General features: G+C 40.4%; 1 protein-coding gene across 1 annotated transcript in view; it reads right to left on the reverse strand.

Moving 5' to 3' along the window:
• Positions 1 to 4,351: 4,351 nt before the first annotated feature.
• The window catches only part of TXLNB (taxilin beta), a 53,473-nt gene continuing 31,911 nt past the window's right edge, over positions 4,352 to 25,913 (reverse strand). The window contains exons 5-10 of the mRNA XM_003403987.4: positions 24,438 to 24,632; positions 22,249 to 22,368; positions 17,270 to 17,344; positions 9,732 to 9,824; positions 7,304 to 7,399; positions 4,352 to 5,603 (exon numbers count right to left, since the gene is read on the reverse strand). Coding sequence (XP_003404035.1) covers positions 4,815 to 5,603; positions 7,304 to 7,399; positions 9,732 to 9,824; positions 17,270 to 17,344; positions 22,249 to 22,368; positions 24,438 to 24,632 — 1,368 coding nt within the window. The 3' untranslated portion in view covers positions 4,352 to 4,814. The remainder of the gene's footprint in view (positions 5,604 to 7,303; positions 7,400 to 9,731; positions 9,825 to 17,269; positions 17,345 to 22,248; positions 22,369 to 24,437; positions 24,633 to 25,913) is intronic.

Here is a 25,913-nt window from a genome sequence, read left to right on the forward strand (position 1 = left end):
CCAATGCTATGACTTATGGTAGGAGCCATCTTTCCTGTCATGCATAAACAAGAGTTAGACTTTTTCTTTTGTTTTGTTTTTTACTGCATTTGAATTTCCCTAGAGTTGGTTATTTTTATTTTCCTTATTGTGCTAAGTTTAGACATCTTATTCTAGACTATGTCTGGCAGGTTTACACAGAAACCAGCGTATGTGTGGTGGAATGGTGAAGTGCAATGCATGGAATAACCTCTTCAAACAACGTGTATGTGTGTTGTTTACTTGTATCTGCATAGTCACGTTTCTTCTATAAATAATTTAATATGCTTCTGTACTCATATGGCAATGAGTATAAAATTTGAATACATAATATAAACACTAAAATGGCTATTGTGCTTACTTGAACAACTGCGCCCCCCCACGAGACAAACTAACATAGTGTTAAATAAACAAGACGACTAGATTATTTAAAATATACTACGATATGGTGAATGCGGAAACCCTGGTGACAGAGTGGTTAAGCTCTTTGGCTGCTAACCAAAATGCTGGCAGTTCAACCCACCAGGCACTCCTTGGAGACTCTGTGGGGCAGTTCTACCCAGTCCTATAGGGTTGCAATGGGTTGGAATCGACTCCACAGTAACGGGGTATAGAGAGTGCTGACAGTGGTTAAATTAGAGTGATGGAATTATGGGTAACTTTTCTTTTTTCTAGATGTTTTATATTGTAATTTTATTATTTTTCTACTGAAAAGAAGGCATGGATTATTTTAAAAGAAAGATAATTGAGAAGAAAGGCAATAAAGCAACAACACTGAAAAACATGTTTGTAAGAATTTTTTTTTTTAAGAATTCCCCAGGCAGAGCTGCGGTGTTGGAGTGTGTTAACATCTTATGGCCCTTGCCCTTTTTGCAGTCCTGCTTTCCCAGAAGGGTCAACTAATTTACGTGCCTTTTCCTCCTATTGCTGTTAGCAGTCTTAAAGTCTCCTCTTTTTATTTTTCTTCTTATGTGATGACAGATTGAAAGCTTTTCTTTTTCTCCTGCTTTCCTTCTCTTAACAGAATGTCTTCTTGCTTGGCTTCTATGGTGGCTTTTGTGTTATATGACATTAAGATGTTATCAATGGGCCCTCAGCTCTGAAATAATGAGTTTTGCACGTAGGTATGTTATAATTACGCCATGAGGTAATTGAATGTTTTTATATACCACTTTAAAAAACTTTCAAAGTTAAAGTGAGGGAGACATTGTTGTTAGTAGAAATCTTAGGCTCTAAAATTCAGCAGGAAGGACTTGTACTTGGGTTTAGCCAAGCTTGATTGGCGGTGTGATAATCGCCCTCTGGCAGCTGGATGGTAAGCAGAGAAGTCTGGCTTTGCTCTCTTGTTAGCCCTGGATATTCTCTTTCCAGCTCCTCGTGTACATCCTATTCAGAGACCAAAAATTCGTCCAACAACAAAGTTAAACCACAATCTTTGTTAGGCACTTGTGGAAACACCCCAAAAAATAGAGTAAAAAAAACAAACCTGTTGCCGTCGAGTTGACTGAGACTCATAGAGGCCCTATATAGACAAAAGAAAAAACTCTAAGCCCATTGCCGTCAAGTTGATTCTGACACATAGTGACCCTATAGGACAGAGTAGAACTGCCCCATAGAATTTCCAAGGAGCGCCTGGTGGATTTGAACTGCTGAAATTTTGGTTAGCAGCCATAGCACTTTACTACACCACCAAGGTTTCCAGAGGCCCTATAGGATAGGGTAAAACTGCGCTATAGGGTTTTCAAGGAGAAGCTGGTGAATTCAAACCACTGACCTTTTGGTTAGCAGCCAAGCTCTTAACCACTGTGCCACCAGGGTACCCTCCCCACAAAAAACTCATTGCCGTGGAGTCAATTCTGACTCATAGTGACCCTACAGGACAGAGTAGAACTGCCCAATAGGGTTTCCAAGGCTGTAAATCTTTACAGAAGCAGGCTGCCATATCTTTCTCCCTCAGAGCAGCTTGTGGGTTCGAACTGCCGACCTTTCTGTTAGCAGCTGAGTGCTTAACCACCGCACCACCACATAGGAAGTGACAAAAAAGTAAAAAACAAACACTACTAGGGAATTTGTGAAGAGAAGTATGATTTTAATAGATACATAAATTATAGTTATTTAGTTTAGAAAACACCAATGACTATAGTGTTTCTGAAAAGCAGACTTGGCATCTCTAGACATAGTTATGTGAACTGGATAAAGAATAGAAATTCCTTCTTCATTCAGACCTTGAGAGTTATTGTTATCATTCATAAAGTCAAATTCTAACACAAAGGACTGTAATCAAACATGCTTTGAATATTAAACGAATTCTCCAAAAGTCTATATTAAGCTTTGCAAATTCCAGGCAAGTTATTGTATCTGAAACTGCTTAAGATATAGATGGTAGTGAACAATGTGTTGCTATGGAAGTCTTTGGCTGAAACAAATGAGTTTTGGGTGTTAGAATATTCAATTTACTGGATTTTGGCTCCTCTCCTGCCAGTTTCTCTTGCTAAACACTCAGACTGAGACTTTACCAGGGTTATATAACTGTTCTTGGAAATTCAGATTCTGTAAATAGTGGGAAAGGAGACCCTCATGGATTGTTGTGGTGAATATTTGGCTCTGAATGGAGTGAACGTTTAAATGTCTAAGATTTCCAGTAATGTTGAATTTGGCTGCATACCCTGTGGTTATGATATTTTAAGCCTTTAAAATACATGGGTTCTCCAATAATGACACGCTTTTTTTTCCTGATTACTTTTTCATGGCTAGCATTTTTGTCATTACCCTCACTGTCTACTTCAAACAAATTTTATGCAGTTTATAGTTCTTGTAGCATATGGTTGTTGCCTACAAGCACTGTGTGCCTTGGCAAACAGCCATGTGCAACGGCGAAGAGTGATTTCCTGGGCGAGTGTAGAGAATCTTGCTTTTATCCATTTTCTGACTTGTGTTCAACTTTTTTTTTTTAATAATTTTTATTTTCCTTTAAGTGAAAGTTTACAAATCAAGTCAGTCTCTCACACAAAAACCCATACCAACTTTTTTTAAATGTAGGGTTGGGTTAGACATTTTTCACTATTTTCTCTTTTCCTCCCTCCCTTCCTCCCTTTCTTCCTTCCTTCTTCCTTTTCTCTCTTCCTTTCATTTTTATTGTTTCATTCTTCCTTTACCCTGTTGTTGTTATTTGCCGTCTAGTCAGTACTGATTTATGGTGACCCCATGTGACAGAGCAGAACTGCCTCATAGGGTTTTCTTGGCTGTAATCTTTACAGGAGCATATCATTAGGTCTTTCTCCCGTGCAGCCACTAAGTGGGTTCAAACCATCGACCTTTTGGTTAGCAGCCAGGAGCTTAATCATTGTGCAACCAGGGCTAGGGTAATTTATCCCATCAGTATTATTAGAGATCTTGTTAAGCAGTAATAAGGTAATAGTCAGGTAGAAAACACCACATGTTTCTAGCTTTCACCTTCTCCTGAATCCTCACCTACTTTTCAAATCATTTTGAGTAGGGACCCATTTGTTCTTTGCTTTGTACTTCTGGCCTACAGAGACTTCCTCAAAGAAGAAAATGTGCCTCATCATTCACATTGAGGCCTTCTGTGGATTCTGTTTTGGAGAAGTAATAGCTTTTATTCAGTGTTTATTGAGATGAGAGATGGCTGTAATTTCTTGCTGCAAAGAAGGGGGTTTGCAAAGAACGAACAGATGTTTGAGAATATAGCCTGGGGCAGTGGTAGCAAGAGGTGGTGGGGAACCCTCTGGAGAGAGCTGCAGAGGAAAGGAAGGCAGTAAACTGAGGAGTTGGCAGGTGAATATTCTGTCTCGAGACAGCTGTAGCACAGAGGCAGGAGTCCAGTGCATAGCCTCTTCTCAGTCTGAGGTTCCTCAACCCTCAATCCTTAGCTCTCTTTTCTGCTCCCAACCCTTTCTTTGTAGGCAGTCTATACCTGCACTATTCCCCTTTCTTGTTGATGGTCTCTTGGCCATCTCTGTGTCCAGGCTCTTTGCACAGGCATGTCAAAGCATCTATTGTCATTTGATCAACCAGTCGAATTGTTTGACCTTCCATTGGCTTACTTATTTTTGTCCAACATAATGATGGTCTAAATATTTATGTTCTGAACCTACTTTTGCTTGATAACCTACTGTAGTCCCAAGTGTAAGTAAAAGATAATTTTTGACTAGCATCTAAATATTTTGCATACAGGCAAATCCAAAAAAGGGTGATAAAAATATATATGTAACATATATATCTGTATACATGTTTATAAAATATAAGTACATATATATTTCTGCACATACACACATGTATGTATTAGCACTCACACATGTGTACTTATGCACACATAATACACACGTGTGTATATATTATGTATATAATGTTTAAATGGAACCTAGACATCCATTACTTATTATGAAACTTATTACTCGATATGTGGAAATAACTTAAAACATCACATTTTCCATATTTTTATATTACAGTGGAAGTCTTTAAACACCAAATATTACTGTTGAGTAAGAAATTGAATTAAGTACTTTCTTAATGGCAAATTAATATAAATATGCTATTGCTATGTTTTGCTGCTGTTTGGGAAAATCATACTATCAATGAGTGTTAAATAGAAAAGTTCCAAATCAGTTATAAATCGAGAACAAAGAGCAAAGGCTGAATGTGCCCTGCACAACATTTGAAAATGTCTCGATTCTAATTCTTTTCCACCTGACGTCCCTAGCCCTTATATGTCTTTCAGATCTGTGATGATGCAGATGCAAAATCAGGAAGAACAGCTTTAAAGGGCATGATGTGGCTTAGTCTACTCCCTCCAGGTTGGTGTCAGCTGCTTTGGGCAGCAGCAGCCCCGCTGAAGACCCTGCTGTCAGTCCCCCAGCTGCTGGTGGTGGGGGTTGCCTACTGGGCTCACATCTGGGCACCCCAGCTAAAACTTCCTTGCCTGCTGGGAGCGCTGGAGCAGGAGGACCATTTGCCTCCATCATTGGTAGGGTGGCCTGGGCTGGGGACAGTGGAATCTGACCAGAATTTTCTGCCTCTGGCTTCCGGTGTTGCTCATCAGCTTCTGCTCCAGCAGGGAGGCCCTCACCACAGGCCTCTGCTCCCAACCCAGCTTGGAGACCAATGGTCTTGGGGAGAATTTCTGCCTCATTTCCTCCTTCGGCCTTTGCCTGAGGACTTGGGGGAGGCAGGGGACTCTCTGATCTGAATGAAGGAAACAGAGGGTGTTGTTCTGGCTCCTTGAGGGCAATGGTACTGCCTCCTTGAGGGCTGCCTAATTCTGGTTGGATTTCTTTGGGCTGGCAGAGGGCAGGCTCTGGATGATGAATTATCATGAAGGCTGCAGCCAGATTTTTCACCGCTTCTTCAACACTCTTGGCCTTTGCATCGACCTCTTCATTCACAGACACATTTGACTCTGGCTCTTCATTGGAGGCGTACTGACATTGGTCTTCCTTTTCAGACATTTTCGCTTCTCTGATTTTTTTATAGAGTTCGTTTCTCTCTTCTTGTAAAGCTCGACAGAGATTCTCCAGCCTCCCAATTTTCATCACGAAGCACTCATATTCTTTTGCTCTCAGTGCTTTCTGTGATTTGAAAACACACACAAACAAAACGGCATGAAAACACAGTTGCCAGGATGCTCTCTGGAGACAAACAAAACCATTCGTGCAGGCATTTGTCTGTGAGGCTCCAGGCCCCAGCTACACAGTGGTAGTTGGACAGAACCTTGGTCAGGATATCACTTTTATTTTTGCATTGTGTGCTAGACCCTGGGAGCATTCTAATCACTATGTCCTTTTAATCACCATATCCTTCTCTTGAGGCCCCTAGATGGTGCAAACGGTTAAGTTCTTGACTACTAGCCAAAAGGCTGGTCATTCAAACCCATCCAGAGGAGCCTTGGAAGACAGACCTGGCAATTTGCTTCCAGAAGGTCACAGCCTTGAAAATCCTATGGAGCACAGTTCTACTTTGCACACATAGGGTCACTGTGAATTGGAATCAACTTCACAGCAACTGATAGCAACAGCAACAACAACATTCTTTTCTTCAGAAAATAAAGATGGCAAGGCTTCTGTCTAAACCCAACCCAACCAAACCCATTGCAGTCGAGTGACTCATAGCAACACTATTGGATTGAAAAGAACTGGCCCATAGAGTTTCTAAGGAGCACCTGGTGGATTTGAACTGCCGACCTTTTGGTTAGCAGCTTCTGCCTAGAGCCTCAAAAATCTGAAAATAGAAGCATTTTCTGTTTCTAAGACTTAGAAGTGGTGAGCAAATCCTTGTGGCAGAATGACTGAGACAGGCCTGGAACTTGACCTTCGCAGCCAGGCCTTATCTGCTGTTCTGTAGATAAGCTGCTATAGGCTCATCTCAGCAACCATTTGCATTTTTGTGTTGATGAATAATAAGTGTATCTCTTTGGAATTGCTTGCAAGTTAGGATGAATTGTTAGAACAGTAATTATAACTGGAGAAATGCAACACACACATGATCTATGATGCTGGCTGCTCAAACTGTTCAATTTTACTGCTTTTCTCTAGAAATATTGGTGTGTTTGTGCATGAAACTGGTCCTCATCATCTCACCACTCCCACCCCTACCTTTGTGCTACTCTGTACCCTATAAACACATTGAAGACTCTTTTGACCTGTTTACATGGGGAGGCCCTCACCTTTAAGCTGTAAGCCCAGCCTATTCAGTGCCCAGAATAATGTCAGTATTTAAATGCTTGTTGAAGGAATTAAAAAATACATATCTCTATAAAAAAAAATATACCTATCTATAAAAAAGCATATACTGTGGGTGCCTGGGCTGGTAGGTGTCTTCTGCCTGTACATTCAAATCAATTAATTTATTCCATACTTTCTATGTGTGCTGCTCCAGGGAGATTCAAAACCAAATAAGATGCTCTTCCTACGTTCAAGGAATTCATAGTTCAGCAGGGGTGGTGCTGCTCTGGGACATGCTTGTAAATTACTAAGTAAAGCCTGTGACTTAGTGTCCCAAATCACCTTACAAGTCTGGGCTACTTTCTAAATTACCTCTGCTCTTATTAATTTTGTTATTACAATCTGATATGTCACATCCCAGAGAAATTCAGCTTTTGTTCACATGCACTCATTTGTACTATTATGTTATCATTATTTTCTATGAATATTTTGGCTCCCCTCCACTTACCTCCCTTCCCCTTCTCCCCCCGCCCCCCGCCAGGCTGTCGAGTTGATTCCCACTCATGGTGAACAGGCCAAAAACCAATCTATGTGAGAAATCTGCTCACCTCTTCAATCATGTCCAAGAGAGCTTTGTTACAGTTCTCAAACCGGGCTTTCCACGTGGCTGTGTCCTTTTCCAGCTTCTTCATTTTCTTAGTTGTCTGCAGAAAGTAGAGTGCTTTAAGGTTAATCCTGAAGTGTTAATATATCAAAGAAATTATTAGCTGCACATATGACATCAAGAAAAGTCCCTTTGTTACCAGCCACTGAAGCAAATGTTCTATGTCAAGGAATGAAGATGGGGGTTGGGGGGAGTCATGATCTGTTCCTGAATCTTTTCGGCTGGAGATGAGCACTTATTTGGACCACAGCCAATTCAGGAAAATGGAAACTACTTAGGGCCACACAGTTTTGTTGTTTTCTTTCATTTAAAATAAAAATAGCTTTACTGAGTCCCCAGAATAGATTATTTACTTCATTGAGTAGAAGACTATCAGTGAGAAAGCTGGCGTGGCTTTTGAGCCATGAATATGTTAATCAGGGGACATTTGAGAAGTAACCACACAAAGGCAACTTTCTATGTTTTCAGCCCTTACATTGGGTAGAGTCCTGTAGAGTAAATGTGATTACTACATGCATTATCTCATTTCATCCTGGAAACAGTCCTACAACGAAGGTTCTATTTTCGTCCCTACTTTATAAATTGGGAAAATGAGCGTCAGAGAGGTGTAGTAATATTCAGAGGAGTTAGCAGAAGTGTGGTACTGGAATTATTTCATTCCCTTTAATGCAACATATACTTCTTGTTGTTAGGTGCTGAGTCGGTTCTGACTCATAGCAACCCTATATGCAACAGAACAAAATACTGCCCAGTCTTGAGCCATCCTCATAATGTTTGTTATGCTTGAGCCCATGGTTGCAGCCACTGTGTCAATCCATCTCACTGAGGGTATCCTCTTTTCCACTGACCCTCTACTTTACCAATCATGATGTCCTTCTCTAGGGGCTGGTCCTTCCTGATAACATGTCCGAAGTACGTGAGGCAGGGTCTGACTATCCTTGCTTCTAGTGTCTGCTTACCACCTGGCCTTAGGCTGGGGCTGAGGGGTACAGAATTGAATCAAATACAGCATGTTTTCAACCTGAGACTCATGTTCCTGGTTTGTAGGATCTCGTCTCTGCTTGGATGTAGTGAAAGACAAGGCATGTAATGAGGACATTTTCCTTGGATGGATGATCGCTGCGGTACTCGCTGCTCTGTGCCCAGCTGTCTTAGACTGGGTGCCCTGGAGGGCAGAGGCTAGGCCCAGGGTACTGTCAGCCCCTGGGCTGTATGGAGAAGATGGGTGAGCCAAGGGTGGTTTTTAAATTTTAATCATATCTTAACCAAGTTAGTAGTTTATAAACTTTTTAAATTTACTGGTCCCTTTAAGAATTCAGTGAGCTCTATAGCCAAGCTTCAGAGAAATGCAAACATACACGACATAGATTTTTTTTTTTTTTGGTTAATCTTCAGGGAACTCTCAGGTCTACTACTAAAATCCATAAATAGATTCCGGATTAAGAACTCCTGCTCCAATATTTATTCCAATTTGAAAACTTTGTAATTTTAAAATCAGAACATTTTAAAATTTATAAATCTATCCTGGACTGGGAAGACTGGGAACTTTTAACAAGTTAAGAAAATCTTCAGTTTACTCCCTGAATTGTGAAGTTTATCACATGATTTTACAAAAAAATATTTCTAAAAGGAAGCTTTCTACACTTAAAAACGGTGAATGTCAATGCCTGTTCAGAAACATAATTCTGATACTATTTTGTATTGAGGAAATGCTGAGTAGAAACAAGATTTAAATATTGTGTCTAATAATATTACCACCATTTTAAGGTGTTAAAACAAAGTTTAAAAAAAAAACCTTTTTAAATGTACTGGTTCATTTGAACTTCACAAGTTCAGGCAAGTGAAGTGGTATTGCCATTTACAGATAAAGAAAATAAAATTCAGGGAAGCTGAGTGAATTGTCCAAGGCCACTTGATGAGGACATGGTATACCCAGAGTTTGAGTTCAATTTCTATCGGTTATATCATACTGCATATCTTCCCTTCCAAGGAGGATCCTGTAAGATGATATTTTTTACTCTGTCTACTCTTGTATTAAAGTTTTTCTCTTTAGAAGAGTAGGTATTTTTTTACTTCAATACTTAACGTTACATTGCTAGCACTTTTTTTTTTTTTGGTAAACTATTGGATTAGAAAAAGAACATGTTCTTTCTCAGAGTTAAAATATATCCTAGTTTTTCTTGGACTCTTGCTAAGATTAATTTACCAGATACTTATGAATAAAAAAAAAAGTACAACACAAACCTCATCCACACCTTCGTTACTTCATGAAATGCACTGAAATATCTTAGCGAGAGGTAAATGAACCCAAAGGAGGATTGCCCATCAAAATAGAAAACGTCAATATGTCCTGAGTTATAAGCAATACTCACTTTATCCATTTCCTGTTTGAAAGTGGCGAACACCTCATTGCTTTTTGTCAGTGTGCTCTGGAACTCTTCAAACCTTCCAGAGTAGAGAGTAAGCTGCAGAGGACAGAGTGGATCTATTTTAGGGCTGCTCTCAGAGTGCTTCCAGAACAAAACAACACGCCATTGTTCAATTTGGAAAGAAAAATGATTTAAGAAAATTCACAGTACAGTGTTAGGAATATGTTTAGTGGTTACAGTTGATGTAGTTCTTTAAACAAAAGTGGAATAATCTAATATGTCATCACAGTTTCAAAATACCATAATTTTTACCAATAAGGATTTATTGCAGCCTGACCATTTTATGTATTGAGCATATAGTGTATGTATGAAGGTACTTATTATGTGGATTCTGTCTTTGAGGGACCTGCACTCTTAATGAGAAGACAATCTCAAAGACAATTTGACTAGAAGACATGAGCATAGTGCCAACAGAGTTAAGTCAAGTGGATGATCAGAGAAGGTGAGCATGGCAGGTGATCATGTGAGCCAAATTTCTGTGGAGAATGTAAGCCTTGAATTTGGCCTTGAAGGAGGAGAAGAATGTATACAAATGAAGCTATAAGGGAAATGTGGGCCAGAGAAGGGCGGATTACCCAATTAGCAAGGTTCACAGTTTACTTGTGTTTACTTACTAATCTCTAGTGAACAATTTCACGTGGTTATGATGAAATCCAAGTGAAATTGTCCACTACAGATTAGTAAGTAAGCACAATTAAGCCTGTGGTTTACCCTTGATGACTGGGTAATCTGTCCTTGTCAGGGATTGTAAATTTGAAAAGAGGTTTTCATTCTATAGGAAGGTGCTGTGGGGTTGGGAGAGAGCCAACGATACCTAGAGGCAGAATCTTGGATGTGGTGAAAAAAATGTGGCAGCGTTCACTATAGATGATCTGGTAAGCAAGGTAAGCACAATACTTACCTTGCCTATTGGATAATTGACCCCTGGCGCCAGACTAAGACTAGCTCTTGTGCAGGTTGTGCACTGCCCAGTAGTTCCACATCTAAACAATTGCCATTCCATCTTAGACATTGTAGTTTCATATATTTACTAATATAGTGTTTTAACCGATAGCAGTTCAATGTCCCTTTTCATCAAAATCGGTTTATCATATCAGTTTTCTACAGATGGAAGTAATGAGTTTTGAGGAAATATGTCTTCCTCATTGTATGGGTTAGGGGTGGTGAATCTGTAGCTCATTACCCTTACTTCCAAGGCTTGCATTTGGGGTGGGATTGGGGCAGCACAGGGGAGGAAACTGTGTAAATACTTGATAGTGAGAGTAGGCAAAATTAAATCTTACTTTAAAAATAATACTAGGATAGCATGTTTTGAATGAGCAGAGATTTAACATGAATGAGTGAAGTTGGTAAAAATTCTATTTTCAAATGACTGTTTGGTACCCTTAAGTGTCCAGAACAGTCCCAAACCCTCAAATAGGCACAAAAGTGTCTTTTGTGTGAAGAAGCAAACCGGCAGCATCCAGCAGCAAAGGAGAAGCAGAGGCTGCACTTGGTAGAGTGGGAGGTTGGATTATTTGGCCAGAAGGAAGGAACCAATTGACCAGCTGGTAGTGCCTGTGAGACTATCATTTTGAAAGCAGAGAGAGCAGAAACGAGGAAAAGCCAGCTGGTTAGATGGTTCTCACTTCTTGGGGTAGGTGTCGGAGGCAGTGTGTGTGAGTGAAACAGCTCCTTGAACCAAAAAAAATTGCTATCTAGAATGGCTTATTCTCAAATGATTCAGAAGAGCAGAAATTTTACTGCAGTTAACAACAACAAAATAACACAAATCCTTTCCACAGGATACAGATTTTCCATAGAGACGTCAAACAACAGCTGACCATCATTTTATAATCACTCATTAGCACTGTGAGTGTGCCACAGAGCTTGGGAGCAACCCAGGTGCTTGAAAATTGCTTCTCACGATTCCTTGCTATATAGTTTAAAGGAGATCAGTAAAGGGACACCAGGGAATTCATGGCCAGGAAGTTCCCTAGTGTTTTACACACACACACACACACACACACACACACTTACACATATACAAGGTGCATAAAATAATACATACATACTCTTAGTTATGTGCAGTGCCTTTTTTAATGACATTTTATTAAATTCTGATTCTTTTTTTTTTTCGGCTGGGCTCCACTAAATTGATTTCAGGGCTCACGAATGGTTTAGTGCTCTCAGCCTGAGACCTTCTATCCTCGGGTTAGCTGCTGTGAAATTGGCTTCCCACACAGCACATTATCCATTCGTCTTAGGTGGGAACAACTACCCCTAGACAATCCTGTTCAACTTCTATCACAAAATTCCTTTTTGCTTTCTTGGCCAGGCCCCTTACCATAACCTCTCTTTCTTACACTCTCCCCTTTCTCTTTCCAACTTAATTCCAGCAGAGTTACATGGTGGTCACAGATGCAGTGATCTCCTGAGCTGGTCCTCCAAAGCCTGCTCTTGCAGCTCCTGCAGTTGCAGGCTGCAGTCAGATGGGGGCAGGAGTGAGCGCATGCGTGGTCCATCTCGCGGATGGATCCCTTTCAGTAGCAGAAGAAGCTACCACACCAACTCACGGCAAGTTCTCTTTTCTTTGGGGAAAAGGTTCTTTTTGGTGTATAAACTGGACAGATTTTGCTTCCCTTCTCCACGTTTTCTTGTTGCTGGCTGGTGCCATGGAGAAGACAGCCACACCCGGAGTGGAGAGAAGCATTATCTGCCTCAGCACTTGATCTCTTTGTCATTGGTGGCAAAACCCAGCACTTGATCTCTTTGTGATTGATGGCAAAACCCATGTAGATTATGAACTTCTCAGGTTATCAGCTCCTAACACTCTCAAACTTCCTGTTTACTTTATAGCTATTTGTTCAGCAGTGTTCTCCCTCTGACTGGTATGCTGACACGATGCATGTTTGGTTTGATGGGTCATATTCCTCTCTCATGTTGGCATTTCAGAGAGGCAGGGGAGGGACAGCCAGAGGTCGTCCACAGTATTTCTCGTGCCAGAGGGGGAAAGAGAAACAAACTCTTCCATGGTTAGGAATAACAATAATGCCTCAATATTTCATTTTTAAAGGGGCTGAGCAATGTGCACATTCTTTTCACTGAGCACCAAATTTTAATGACCAACATTCAAATAGTATAGGAAACAGAACCCAACCCAGGAATTCTTAGCAGCACCTGTGAGTTGTGGCTGGGGTTAACAAGTTCAATTACTACAGTAGTTGCGAAAGAATCTGCTCTCGTCCCATATAGGACTTCTGCTTTTAAGGACTATGATTACACGTTTTTAACAATTTACTCACTGATCTTTCCCCTTGGTAGTATTTTACGTCTGTATTATTTGTCAGATATCGCTGACTTTCCACATCTGCTACCGTATTCATCCTTATTGATCCAATGAACACTATTTGTAGTGACAATTGTATCCCATCGATCATCTCTGACATTTACTCTATTGCCTTGGTTTGTATAATAGAAAGCCAGACATCTTCTTCTAAAGTGAGAATCATGCCCCAAACTGGCAAGCTGTTGTCTTATAATTGAAAAGTGACGTAACTCAAGGAAAACAACACAACTCATTCTTGATATCTCCCTTGCTCAGGCCTTGGAAATGAGGACTCAGGCCTTCCCCTCCTGTCACTCCTATCCCTTTAAACACAGCTTAAAACCCAGGGAAGTGTTTTGAGTGCTATGCAAAAATAATCTGCGATACCAATTTTGGGGGGATTTAAAAGTTTTTAAAAATTTGTTGGTAATTTTAAAGAGGAACTTAATTACATGTTATTATACATAAGAATTCAGATGCCTCTGTTTTCATTTTGATGATTAAGTAATTATTGAGATTTTGAAAGTGCCCTGAAGATATTAAAGACAAAGAAAGGTTCTCACAGACAGAGGCTGCCCAGGCTACTTGCGCTGTGGAAAACAGGGCAAGGGAGAAGAAGGCAGGGTTAACTTAACCTTGGGCCCTGCTTTTTCAGTCCTGTTCCTTCTCTAGAGCCATGAACTAGAGCTGAAAAGGGTCTTAAGATCATCTTTTCCAATGGTTCTCAATTTTTTTTCAACTAAAAACTCTTTTTTGTCCCATGTATTTCCCTATCTATATCCCCACCTATGCGAGAGACTCACGTTTCTTTCCTGGCCAATGCACCTCACGCACAGCCACCACTGGTCATTTGGTGGAGCCTGCATGTCGCTAGGATGGTGAACAGGTTTCAGCAGAGCTTCCAGACTTAGACGGGTTAAGAAGAAAGGCCTGGTGAGCTATTTTGGAAAATCAGCCAATGAAAACCCTATGGATCACAAAGGTCTGATCTGCAACTGATTGTGGGAATGGAGCAGGAAGAGGTAACATTTGGTTCAGTTGTACATAAGATTGCCATGAGTTGGGGACCAACTCCAATGCAGCTGACAACAATGTACTAATTAAAAGCTAGTATTATGTTAACATTATTATTATCACTAATAGTTGTAAGTTCAATTAGGCAGGGATTTTGGTTTTTCTCATTTGTTACTGTATTTCTAATACCTACAGCCATGCCTAGCACTTAGCACTTAGTAGGTACTCAATAAATATTGATTGAATAAATTGTGCATATTATGGGCAGGCACTGAGCTAAGTGTTTTGCATGTATAACTTTAAAACAAAATGTACATAACTCTCATCCCTACCTGCTGGAGTGAAAGCTGATATAATGCCAAGAATAACCACATTTTAGATAATAAAAAAAAAAAAATTTTTTCTTTATATTTTAGATAGTAGGTGCTGCTTTATTATGTGCTGTTATGATTTTTGAAATACACTGTCTCCTCACTTATCAACATAGTTTCCAAAGACCATGTCATTATGTGAAATCGGTGTTATGCAAAAATGGATGATGACCACATCAGATCACAAAATAGAAGATGATTACATCATTATATAACTGCCAAATTACATCATTACATAACTGCCAAACCACCGAGAACCATGGCCCAGCCAAGTTGACACATAACTTTAACCATCAAAGCCAGTGTTACTCTTGCCTCCTGCCTTGGCATTTGTTACTGCCAGATATGCATTGTTAATATGCAAAATAGATTTTTTACTATTGTTTTTTAAATGTGAAATGTCAGATAACAAGGTAGTTGATAAGTGAGGAGAAGGTATACTGAGATACTGAAAATGAATGCTCTCAAAGAGGATTCATTATGGCATACTAATTTTACTGGCAAGGAAATTTAGGTCCAGAGATGTTAGTGGAGTGGCAGAATCCACCGCTTTTCAGCAGAAGAGCCAGGGCTCTGACCTTGGTCCCCAAACTCATTCGAGTACTGAGGGATAACTGAGGAACACTGGCAAGTCTATGAACCCTTAGTAGATGCCTTTTTGTTTTTATGAGGTAGGTAGGAAATTGAATCACATGTTTATATTTTTATCTCATAGGCCATTAAAGTCCTAGATTTTGATGGCAACTGAATGAATCACTCTCTAGCCCAGAGTCTCTAGATATTAATCTACTCTTCTCAAGTTTATTAGCTTCATTTAGCATGGGGGAGTAGAAATTGCTTAAAACAGGTTATGTGAACAATGTATAGCTTTAAGTATTGTCTATTGTTCTCAAGGCTCTGTGTTGTGAATGGGGCCGAGATCGAGTCAGAAGCTCTCGCCTGATTTTCTGGGCTCTTTCCTCCCAGCTAGACAGTGTGGCCACATCCCCTTTTCCACTGCCCACCTCACAGTTAGAGGACCACCACTGCCTGCCACCCACCCTTCGCCATGATTTGATGGGTTCATGATTGCCTAAAGGGTGATCTGTGAGTTTCTGATTCTAGAGTTTATAGTCTTTTAACTTCGAGCCCTTCAATTCTGTTAGTCGATAAAGATCACGGTTCTAACCTCCATGTAATTAGTGTTTCAAAACTATTCTGATGTATTATCAAAAAAAAAAAAAAAAGATCATATTGGGGAAAACAATCTATAGTTGCCTTCTATATACACATCTGAAAAGTAAGCTTCAGAAAAGCTAGACATCAAAATGTTATTTGTGTTTTTTCTATGCAATGGTAGAGTTTATGATCTAAAGTTTCTTATTTGCTTTTTATTATTATTTTCCTAGAATGAACAAGTATGCTTTGTTGTGACAGAGATCTCTATATTATCTCCGATAAGTTCAGTAGTCAGTACATAAACATTAACCAGTGAATTACCCAGATCTTGAGTTAATGCTGCACAATTTGAAAGGCTTCTGATTTCCTAAGCATCTGTGAATTTGCTCTAGATGATTTCCCAGCCCTTCGGCTCTGGGGCATTCCTGCCGGCAGGGGACCTGGAGCCCACTCTGGGGCTCTGTGGCAAGATGGATGTCCCAGAACTTGAGAAGGAACGTTTGCCGGGAGGACAGAGGAGCCTGGGCAGGCATTCTTAAGCTGGTTGGAGGCCTACAGAGGCTCAACCCCAAGGGCACAGGGAAAACTGGATAGCTCCAACCTTCCCCCAGGGTCAGCTGTTGCATGAGGCTTTCTTTTTGAGTCTGAAATACGAATTCCCATGTTGTTGTTCTTAGCTTCAGTTGAGTTGGCCCCAACTCACGGCAACCCCATGTGTTAGAGAGTAGAACTGCTCCATTGGGTTTTCTTGGCTGAGCCAATAGGTGAGTTCAAGCCACTGACCTTTTGCTTAGCAGCAGATCGAAAACTGCTTTTGCCACCCAGGCTGTTTGGAATTTCCATAGTCTGGCATCCCAAAACCAAACAAAAATGATTCCTGCTTATTTCAAATAGTCATTATTTCAGATAGTTTACCACTGACAAGGCTAACTTCAGATAGCACAGAAACTTGAGTGCTGACATTATTTTTCTAATTTTCCCCTTATTAGTAATATCAAACCTTGAGGGCATGTTAAGTATTGACAATTATGAATGGCACATCTGAACAGTTTACATTTTATTCGAACCTTCATAGGGTGATGGGGGAGGAGAGAGAGGAAATTTAAACACATAGAAGGAAAGCTAGACACTAGCTTACTTATTCTAACTGACGATTTGGGGGCCATCTTTCTAAGTAAGGAGCCCCTGGGTGGTGTGAATGCTTAATGCTCTGGGCTGCTAACTGAAAGGTTAAAGGTTCAAGTCCACCCAGAGGTGCCTCAGAAGAAGATCTGGTGATCTGCGGATGAAAACTGGCCGTTGAAAACCCTGTTGAGCACTCTTCTACTCTGACACATGGAGAGTCGCCATGAGTTGGGATCAACTCTATGGCAACTGGTATATTTGTATGTAAACAAACATTTTGACTGGATGTTGTTGGCACAGAGCATTTCTTGTTCTGCTTAGATATAATAAAAAAAATACTGTGCTTTTATTTTACATAATAAATTTGAAGTTACTCTTTGTTTCCAACTCCTGTCCCCCGTACGCTACCACATATAAGGCCTTCTGCAGACTTCCTGTGCTCACAGCCTCTTTACGTGGGAAGAGTAAGGAAAGCACACCCCACGAACAGTCTACCCCCACTTCACCTGAGCCTGCAGGACTGTCTCTTGCTCCTTCAGCACTTTGGCCTGAAGCTTCCACTCTGCTGCCTGGTTCAGGAGCTGTGAGAAAAGAGGATGCACCGGAAGATAGTCAAATTGTCTTGGTTGTAATTAGTATGTAAAACTCAGTATTTTAGCTCATTAACCCTATTAAGTAATTTTTTGGAATTCCACAAAGAATCTAAGAAATATGAGACAATATTTGATCTAAAAAGTTGAATTCTTAAATCAGGTTGCTTGCTTTAATGGAAAAAAAAAAAAGGAAAAATGACCACTAACTCAAGCATGCATCATGCAATATTCAACCCCCTCCCAAATTCAGGGACCTTATCTAGCAATCCTGGCCAGCCATCATTCAGCTTCTGCTTGAACATCTCCACAACATCACTGCCCTCTAGGAAATCCTGAGGCATTGTGTAAGCAACTGCTTTCTTTATGTTAAGTCCAAAGTTATTCTCCTAGACCACTGTCTGCCATCACAGCATGCATCAGATTGACCAAGAGAGTGTGTAAAAATGTAGACTCCTTTCAGAGGACATGATCCAGGAAGTATAGGGTGGGATTGAAATCTGCATTCATAGCAAATACCCCAGGTGGTTTTGATATCTGTGATCCATGGATTACATTTTGAGAAACACGGGGTTAGAAGTTTGACAAATCCTGCCCCTGGAGATTTATAAAATAAGTCTCATTCTTCTCCCACAAGGTGGCTGGCCTTTTAAATATGGTCAAGGCCCTTGTATCTAACATAGGCAGAACTGGAAACTGATTCGTTACATTGAAAAAAGTTGTTTTAGGCATAAAAGTGACATATACATATTAAAAATATTTTAACTTAAAATACAAAAATGTTCATTCACATGTTAGTCTTTTGATATAGGGCTGTGGTCTTTGTTTTGGGTATGGATCTTCTGATTGGAGTTCAGAGTTACCTTTTGATAAAAATCACATCCATAATGTAACAGCTAAGATTTCCAGTTTTTGTTTTTGTTTTTTTTTTAAATAGTGCTAGAACCTCAAGATACTTGTGAAGCAACTTGAATGAGTAATTTTTTTTTAGAGTTTTAAAGGTTTCTTAAAACCTAAGCTATGTTTTATGGCTCTTCACATCTAATTTGACAATGATTTTTCACTACTTGCCTTCATCTAAGCTTTCAAAGCATAGAACTAGTTTTCAAAGAAACAACCCTTTTCACACTTACATTTTATCAGTTTGTGTATCATTCCACTGATTTACATAATATAGGAACATGTATAACTGGAAGGAAAAGTTTTAGGAGGTGTTATGGATTGAATTTTGTCCTTAAAAAAAAGATATATCAAAGTCCTAACCCCTAGTATCAGTGAATGTGACCTTGTTTGGAGATAGAGGGTCTTGGACAATGTTATCATCTAACAAGCAGTCATACTGGAGTAGGGTGGAGTAGGGTCCTATCTCATCTGAACGGTGTCCCTATAAAAGAGGAGAACAGACAGAAGGAGATAGACAGAGAAAATGGCTGTGTGACTATGAAGTTGTGCTACAGCTGCAAGCCAGTGAACATCTAGGTCTACCAGAAGCTGAGAGAGGTAAGAAAGGATCTTCCCTAGAGCCTTTAGAGGGAGCATAGCCCAACTGACCCCCTGAATTTGGACTCCTAGTCTCTAGAACTGTGAGACAATAAATTTCTGTTCTTAAAAGAGCCACCCAATTTGTGATACTTTGCTATGGCAAAGTAATACAGGAAAAGTATTGCTAGGAAATTAACACAGGAGGAAAAGCTGATTCTTGGCAAACTCCAGCTATCCACTGGGGTCAAATGGACGTAGGCATTCCAGAGCGTTGCTTACCAGCCACAGGCATTCAATGTACTGTGGGCATCTGTCAGTTTGTTTTACTGACAGGGTGGTGAACGTCATGAATTAATCTGGTTAGTCAGCCAGGTGGTCGTCAGTTAAGAAGTATTTATTGTATTTCAAGATAGGGTGATTTGAATTTTCTTCTTTTTGTTTATTTTTATTAAAAAAAAAAAAAAGTACTATTTCTGTAAGCAGAACAACCGAACAACAATAACAGCATTTATTTTTAAAAACTTAAAAGCATGTTTTTCCTTATCCAAGTTTGTCCTTTTCCCATGGCTTAGCCTCTTCATTTGTAAAATGGGACAACTCTGTTCCTCTAGGAGTCCCTGGGAGGTACAAGTGGTTTAAGCTCGTGACTGCTAATCGGATGGCTGAGACTCTAGTCCACCCAGAGGCGCCTCTGAAGAACATCTACTTCCAGAGTGCAGCTTTACTCTGACCCACATGGAGTCACAGGAATCCGAATCACTAGACGCAACTGGTTATGTTCCTTTACGCCTCCCAGAGCTGCGGTGAAGGTTAAAAATTACTAGAAGTGTAACTGCATCTGTATGAGAGGCCTGGGGCAGCTGTGGACTGGAAGCTCTGCAGTCCCTACTCTGGCCATCTGAACATGCAGGGGCAGGTTGATCGTCCCCCTGCTGCCCTGAGGGGCTGTGCAGTGTGTTCTGAGGAAGGCCCCTGACAGTGAGGGAGGCCGGCGCTGCCCGTTCCTCGTGGGCTGAGGAGATACACCAAATCTGTTTGGACATCTCACCACTTTTAAAATGGCATATCAGAATTGGAAGCCAGGGAAGTGGCCAGCTTCAAAATGCTGAAGGAAGCTACCTCTCTCTGACTCAAATCTGCTGTTTTGCTAAACCAGGGTTGGAAAATTGGTCTTCGCGCTGGTTCCTTGCCAATGATGGGTCACCTAGCTTTTCCCCCCAATCTCCATGAACTTTTGCCTAGTTGTTCCTCTGACATGGTACTATGTCGTATATTGTACAATGAAGTTACTTATTTCCTGTTGGAAGTATAGTTTTCCTAAGAAATAATTATGGAGTATCTATTTTCTTGGATTTTGAATAATAATGGGATGTTTTCTTCGAAGGCTAGGTTGTAGATGGATTTAATAAATTAATCTTTTTCTTGAGGACATATGGACTTCTAATTTAAAAATATTGAATATATGCCAGGTTATGTGCTCTGAAATTCTACCTTTCTTTGCTATGTTGGAAAACTGAAGTTATTTTTAAAAATACTATTCTAATAACTAAAGTGATTCTGGGCTGATTTTAGGTAAATGAAAAGCTCATGAGCAAATATTAAATGCCCAAATTTGAATAATTGGTCCATTAATTATATCTTAAATCTCTCTCTCCCAGTAGCAACAGACATGAGCTCTACCTCCAAGTATAATGTACTGTCTCAGAGAGCTTGAGCTTTGGGGATAGACACACATGGGTTTGAAACACATCTTGGTCACTTTACATTGTGTGACCTTAAACAAGCTGCACATCTTTTCTAAGTCTCAATTTTCTTATCTGTAGAATGGTCTCACACCTGTTTTGGTGTGTTTGGCATTAGTGAGATATCAGTAAACACTGTCACTTGGTTTCTTAAACCAAAAATGTCAGGAGTCATCCCTAATCCTCCCTTTCCTCGCTGTCACCATCTTTAGTCCATTAGCACTGCCTCTTGGTTTTACATTGAAAACTTAACCTTCAACCACCTCCATCTTTCCTTCTCCACTGCCACCCCCCTACTCCAACCCATCGTCATATCACATCTGGATGGCTGCAGAAGTCCTTAACTACCTTCTTGCTTTCTCTCTTGTGTCTCTTTATTTTACACCGAGGAGCCAAATTAATCTTTTACAGATGCAAAGCATATCATACCACCTCCCTTGCTAAAACTACTCAGCACTTTCCCACTCTATTTAGAGTAAAATCGAAATTACTTTCCAAGCCCTACAAAGCTGCACAATTTGGCCCCAACTTCATTTTGAAACTTTCTCCCACTTGATCAACATACTTTTGCTTCCCTGGCCTTTGCCTATTTCTGGAGCACACCAAGGTGGTTCCAGCATTAGGGCCATTGTTCCTGCTGCAGACGCTTAGGCTGGGGACTTCCTCCCTGACTCTACACCTAGAAGTTCTTTCTCATTAGGCAGGCCTGCACTCAAGCATCCTCCCCTCCAGGAGGCCTTCCTGGTCACCCAACTTAAAGTAAGCCCTCTCTTGCCTCCTCCTTTTCAGTTCCTCTTTATTTCCCTAGAAGCATTTATTATTATCTGAAATTACCCTTCATTGTTTGTTTTCCTGTTCGTTGCCTATCTCTTCCTCATTTAACTCTAATCTCCATGATGGGTGGTAGCCCTTCTCTTCTTGTTCACTACTGTATCCGCAGCATCTATTATGGTGCTTAAAAACCAAACCAAACCCACTGCCATTGAGTCGATTCCGACTCATAGCAACCCTATAGGACAGAGAACTGCCCCATAGAGTTTCCAAGGAGCGCCTGGTGGATTCGAACTGCTGACCTTTTGGTTAGCAGCCGTAGCACTTAACCACTACGCCACCAGGGTTTCCATTATGGTGCTTAGCATCTGATTATTGTTAGCTGTTAGGTGGCCCTGACTCATGACGACCCCATGCACATCAGAATGAAATGCTTCTGGGTCCTGTGCCATCCCCATGACTGGGTGCAGATCAGACTGTTGTGATCCACAGGGTTTTCACTGGCTAATTTTCAGAAGTAGATTCCCAGGCCTTTCTAGTTCATCTCCGTCTGGAAGCTCCACTGAAACCTGGTCAGCGTCATAACAACATGCAAGCCTCCACTGACAGATGGGTGGCTGTGCTTGAGGTGCATTGGCTAGAAATCAAACCCTGGTATTCCACATGGAAGGTGAACCACCAATGCTCACTAGCATATGATAGGCACTTGAAAAATATTTGCTGAATGAATGACTATGCATTTTATGTTAAAAATACTATGGGCACAGTGCCTTTTACTGGCTGGCAAATTCAGTTCTCTACCAAAGAACAGGCACTTTGACAGTTATCAAAAACCACTTTCTCAGGGATTCTCCACAGTAAGGCAGAGCAGATATGCACACTGATTAAAATGATAAGTACATATTCCTTTTCTCGATTGTGTCGCTCCTCTGCTTCCTTCATCATTTCTTGTGCCTGCTCAAGTTTTGCATCCACCAGCTTCTGCTGCAGTTCTCTGTGCTTAAATATTTTGTCCAGATGCTAAGGAAAAACAAAGTACAAACATAAGGCTTGGTTTATCATTGGTACTTGAAAAATGTAATAATGATAATAATAAAAATACTTTCATGAACACACATTCTCCAGATTTTCTGATTTAAAAAAAAAAGAGGAGAAATAAAGGCACTGGCATCATTGTGCCTTATATTAAAGTCATAAATAGGTGAAGTCCCCCACATTTTGCCCTACACAAAGGTAGCTGCAAAAGGTGGGGGTGCCAGAGTTTAGCAGTATTAATGTCAAAGGGTCCCCAAGTTATTTTTCTAAATTTGGCAGCTGTTAGATCTGCTGCTGTTTATTATGCTAGATAGCAGATAATGATACATATTGCAGTGACTACTGCCCAGCCGCTGAGTCAGAATCGACTCGATGGCAGTGGGTTTGGTTTTTGTTTTACAGCATGATCATTCGGTATCTTGAGTTTTACTATGGATACAAAACCACTTTTAGTCACAGCACTAATAACAATTTGTCACTGTGAATTCTCCTCCATATTTTTTGCTTCAAAGGTTGTGAGGAAGCTGTGGGGTGCCAGCCAATATGGGGCCCTAGGCCTGGGAGGGAGTCCCCTGCATTCTACCCTGTGGCTCTGGGTCACAGATGAATTGAAATGCAAATAAGTTGCTGCTTCCTCTACACCTGGAGGCTTCTTGACTTGCTTTGTGAAGAGAAGCTTCCAACTGGGCCTCAGTGTGGAGAATTCCTTGGGTGATTAGGAGTTCCCCACTGGAAAGGGACATGTGTACTTCTACCCTTCGACTATCTAGACTAGTCTCAGGAACATAGGCCTAGGATACCAGGGCCTGTTCTGGATGTCCCCTCTGAGATCTCTGAAGAGTATGGATGTTTTCCCTGCAGTTCGCTCTTATTCTCCCTTCCTCTTTAGTCTGAAACGCCACTCTGGAGCTGGGTTGATCTTCGTGGTGAGATAAAATGGTAGCGGGATGTTATGACTCACTGTGAAGTGTTTCTTGATTCACCTAACTGCTGCTTTCAAATGCTATTGGCTCAGTTTCTTTCTTGATAAAATCTTAGCCAAAAGAGTCACTTTGACTATGTCGTTAGATTTTAAAACAGAGATTTTTAAATCTGGGTGGGTCTGGGAAAAAGAATGTTGTTAGGTGCCGTTAAGTCGATTTTGACTCATAGCAACCCCATGTAACAGAGTAGAACTGCGCCATAAGGTTTTCTCGGTTGTAATCTTTATGGGAGCAGATCGCCAGGTCTCTCTCTCACAGAGCCACTGGGTGAGTTTGAACCACTAACCTTTCAGTTAGCAGCCCAGCACTTAACTGTTACACCACCAGGGCTCCTTGGGGAAAAGAATAGTAATACATCGAAATCCTGGCTTTGGGGAGCAGGGGGGTGGGCTGCATCTGGAGTTTAAAAACACATTAAATATTATAATTTTGGGAGAACGAAAGATCTTTATATTCCTCCAAATGTAAAATATTGAAAGTAAAAATCTTTTGGCTCTTGAGATTGTGGAGGCCTCTGCTTCCTCATCTACAACATGTTAATAATACATTATTATTTTGTGCTTGTTGAGAGAATTAAATGACATAACACGTGTAAAGTACAGTACTTACCACATTGCTTGGCATGAACTACACACCGAAGAAATGATACCCTTATAATTATTACAATATCAGTAATGTTATTATTGGTGGTGAGTTAGTTGTGTAGAATAATAGATCCTTAATTCAGATGACATGGTGATTCTTAACAGGGAGTGTGTGAGATATTTTTGGGGTTATGTCAAGAGGGTTTTAAAAAGGCTGAGAAATTCAACTTTTAAAGAAAACTGCACCTGTAGCCTGCCGCTTTCCATTTACTGCCTTTGCAGTGATTTGAAGAAATCCTGTCTGATTTTTCAGCCAGGTATTTTGTAATCCCATCGGTCTTTATTTGGATTTCTGATAAAAATCCAGTCCAAAATGTTAATCAGTTGAGAGGGCTGGCCACCACGTTCTTATTTACCCAAGTGCCCCAACTTCACAGCCCAGATCCGGCTCTCTATCGTTTTCTAAATTGTTCGATGTGGCTCTCACCTCCTCTCGGAGCTCATACTGATCGATGATAGTCTTCAGTTTCTCGGCGAGCTCTGTGTTCTCCTGGCACAGCTTCATATTCCGCTCACTCTGCTGCTCGATTTGGGCCTGGATATCCGTCAGGGTGTTCTGGAAATGACTCGTGATCTCCTTCCTTTTCTCTTCCTCATCACGTGCCCGCTGAAGGGTTTCCTCCTGTGGATAACAAAACAAACATTTTGTGATACTCGTTTAACGTCACCCGGGCCTATAGGATTCAGGATTAGGTCAGTGAAAGGAGATTAGTCTGTTGGGGAAGTAGGGTGTGTTTTTCACAGTTCTTTCAAGAGCCAGTAGTGCTCAGCCCCCCAAATAAATGTATAAGCGAAGATTTCAGCTGTGAGGACACAGTTACTCGGAGCAGGTGCTGTGAGGGCCTTGAATTTGATAGTTGATGATGAATAGGCTTGTTTTGAAGATGACAGGTCTCCAGCGCGTGAATGAATGGCAGCGATTTCTTACAAACACACATCGCACAGTTTTGATCTCTTGTCCGTGGCCTGAACAAAAGGCCACTTGGTTTTGCTGATTGATGAGACAGAGCGCGTGTCACTTTGGTTTGGTACTTATAAAAACCACGGCATATTAGCTACATAATTGTATTACCCACATTTTGTAAACATAAGTGATCACAATATAAACTTGTTCTTAGTAAGAGAAAACTTTCATTAAAAAGTTTAATTAAGGAAACTAAGCTAGCGATCGAGCAATTACAGCGATTCAAAATATCAAAGGAAATCTTTTAAAATGTGCTGGATATTTTATTTCTGTCTGAAAGAATAATCATCTTATGTGTCACATAGGGTAATTGAAATGTTCAGTGTAAATTTTGAATCTGAAAGCAATATTAAGTTTCAGATCTTCTTTAACTCTAAAATGAAACATCTAATTTTCTTCTCTTCTGCTTTGTTAGCATAGAAGAATTGGAAATTAACTTTTGTATCATTTCTGTTCTCTTTTCTCCTAAATCAAAACTCTTCATTCACTGCTAACCACTAACAATGTGCCCAAATTTCCTCCATATCTATACTGAGAATTGTTTACTTTGTGATTGTTCTCCCTATTCTTTTAGAATAAAAGGGTTTAATCTTGCGACATCATATCAAAGATAAAGACACTTACACTGCTGACAAGTGATACAGACATTTTAGGATTCCTTTCAGTTCTGATTAATTGTTAATACGAAAGCTGGCTTCGTTGTTGGCAAGTAAAATTATACTGCACTTAGTTGCCTACCAAGTTCAAATTATGTGACAGGATTTCTTTTAAAGAAATACTGTTTTAAAAAAGTAATTGTGCAAATCTTTACCATGATAGTAGAATAATGTGATCAAAAGTAAAAACTGATGCTGAAAATATTCTCATTTATCATTGGGTTTCCTCTTTCCTTTACAGTATTAACACTTTCCCTAATTTTAATGTGACTTCTGGTACTGG

The sequence above is a fragment of the Loxodonta africana genome, chromosome 1 (genome assembly GCF_030014295.1).
Source record: "Loxodonta africana isolate mLoxAfr1 chromosome 1, mLoxAfr1.hap2, whole genome shotgun sequence".
Lineage (NCBI taxonomy): Eukaryota > Metazoa > Chordata > Mammalia > Proboscidea > Elephantidae > Loxodonta > Loxodonta africana.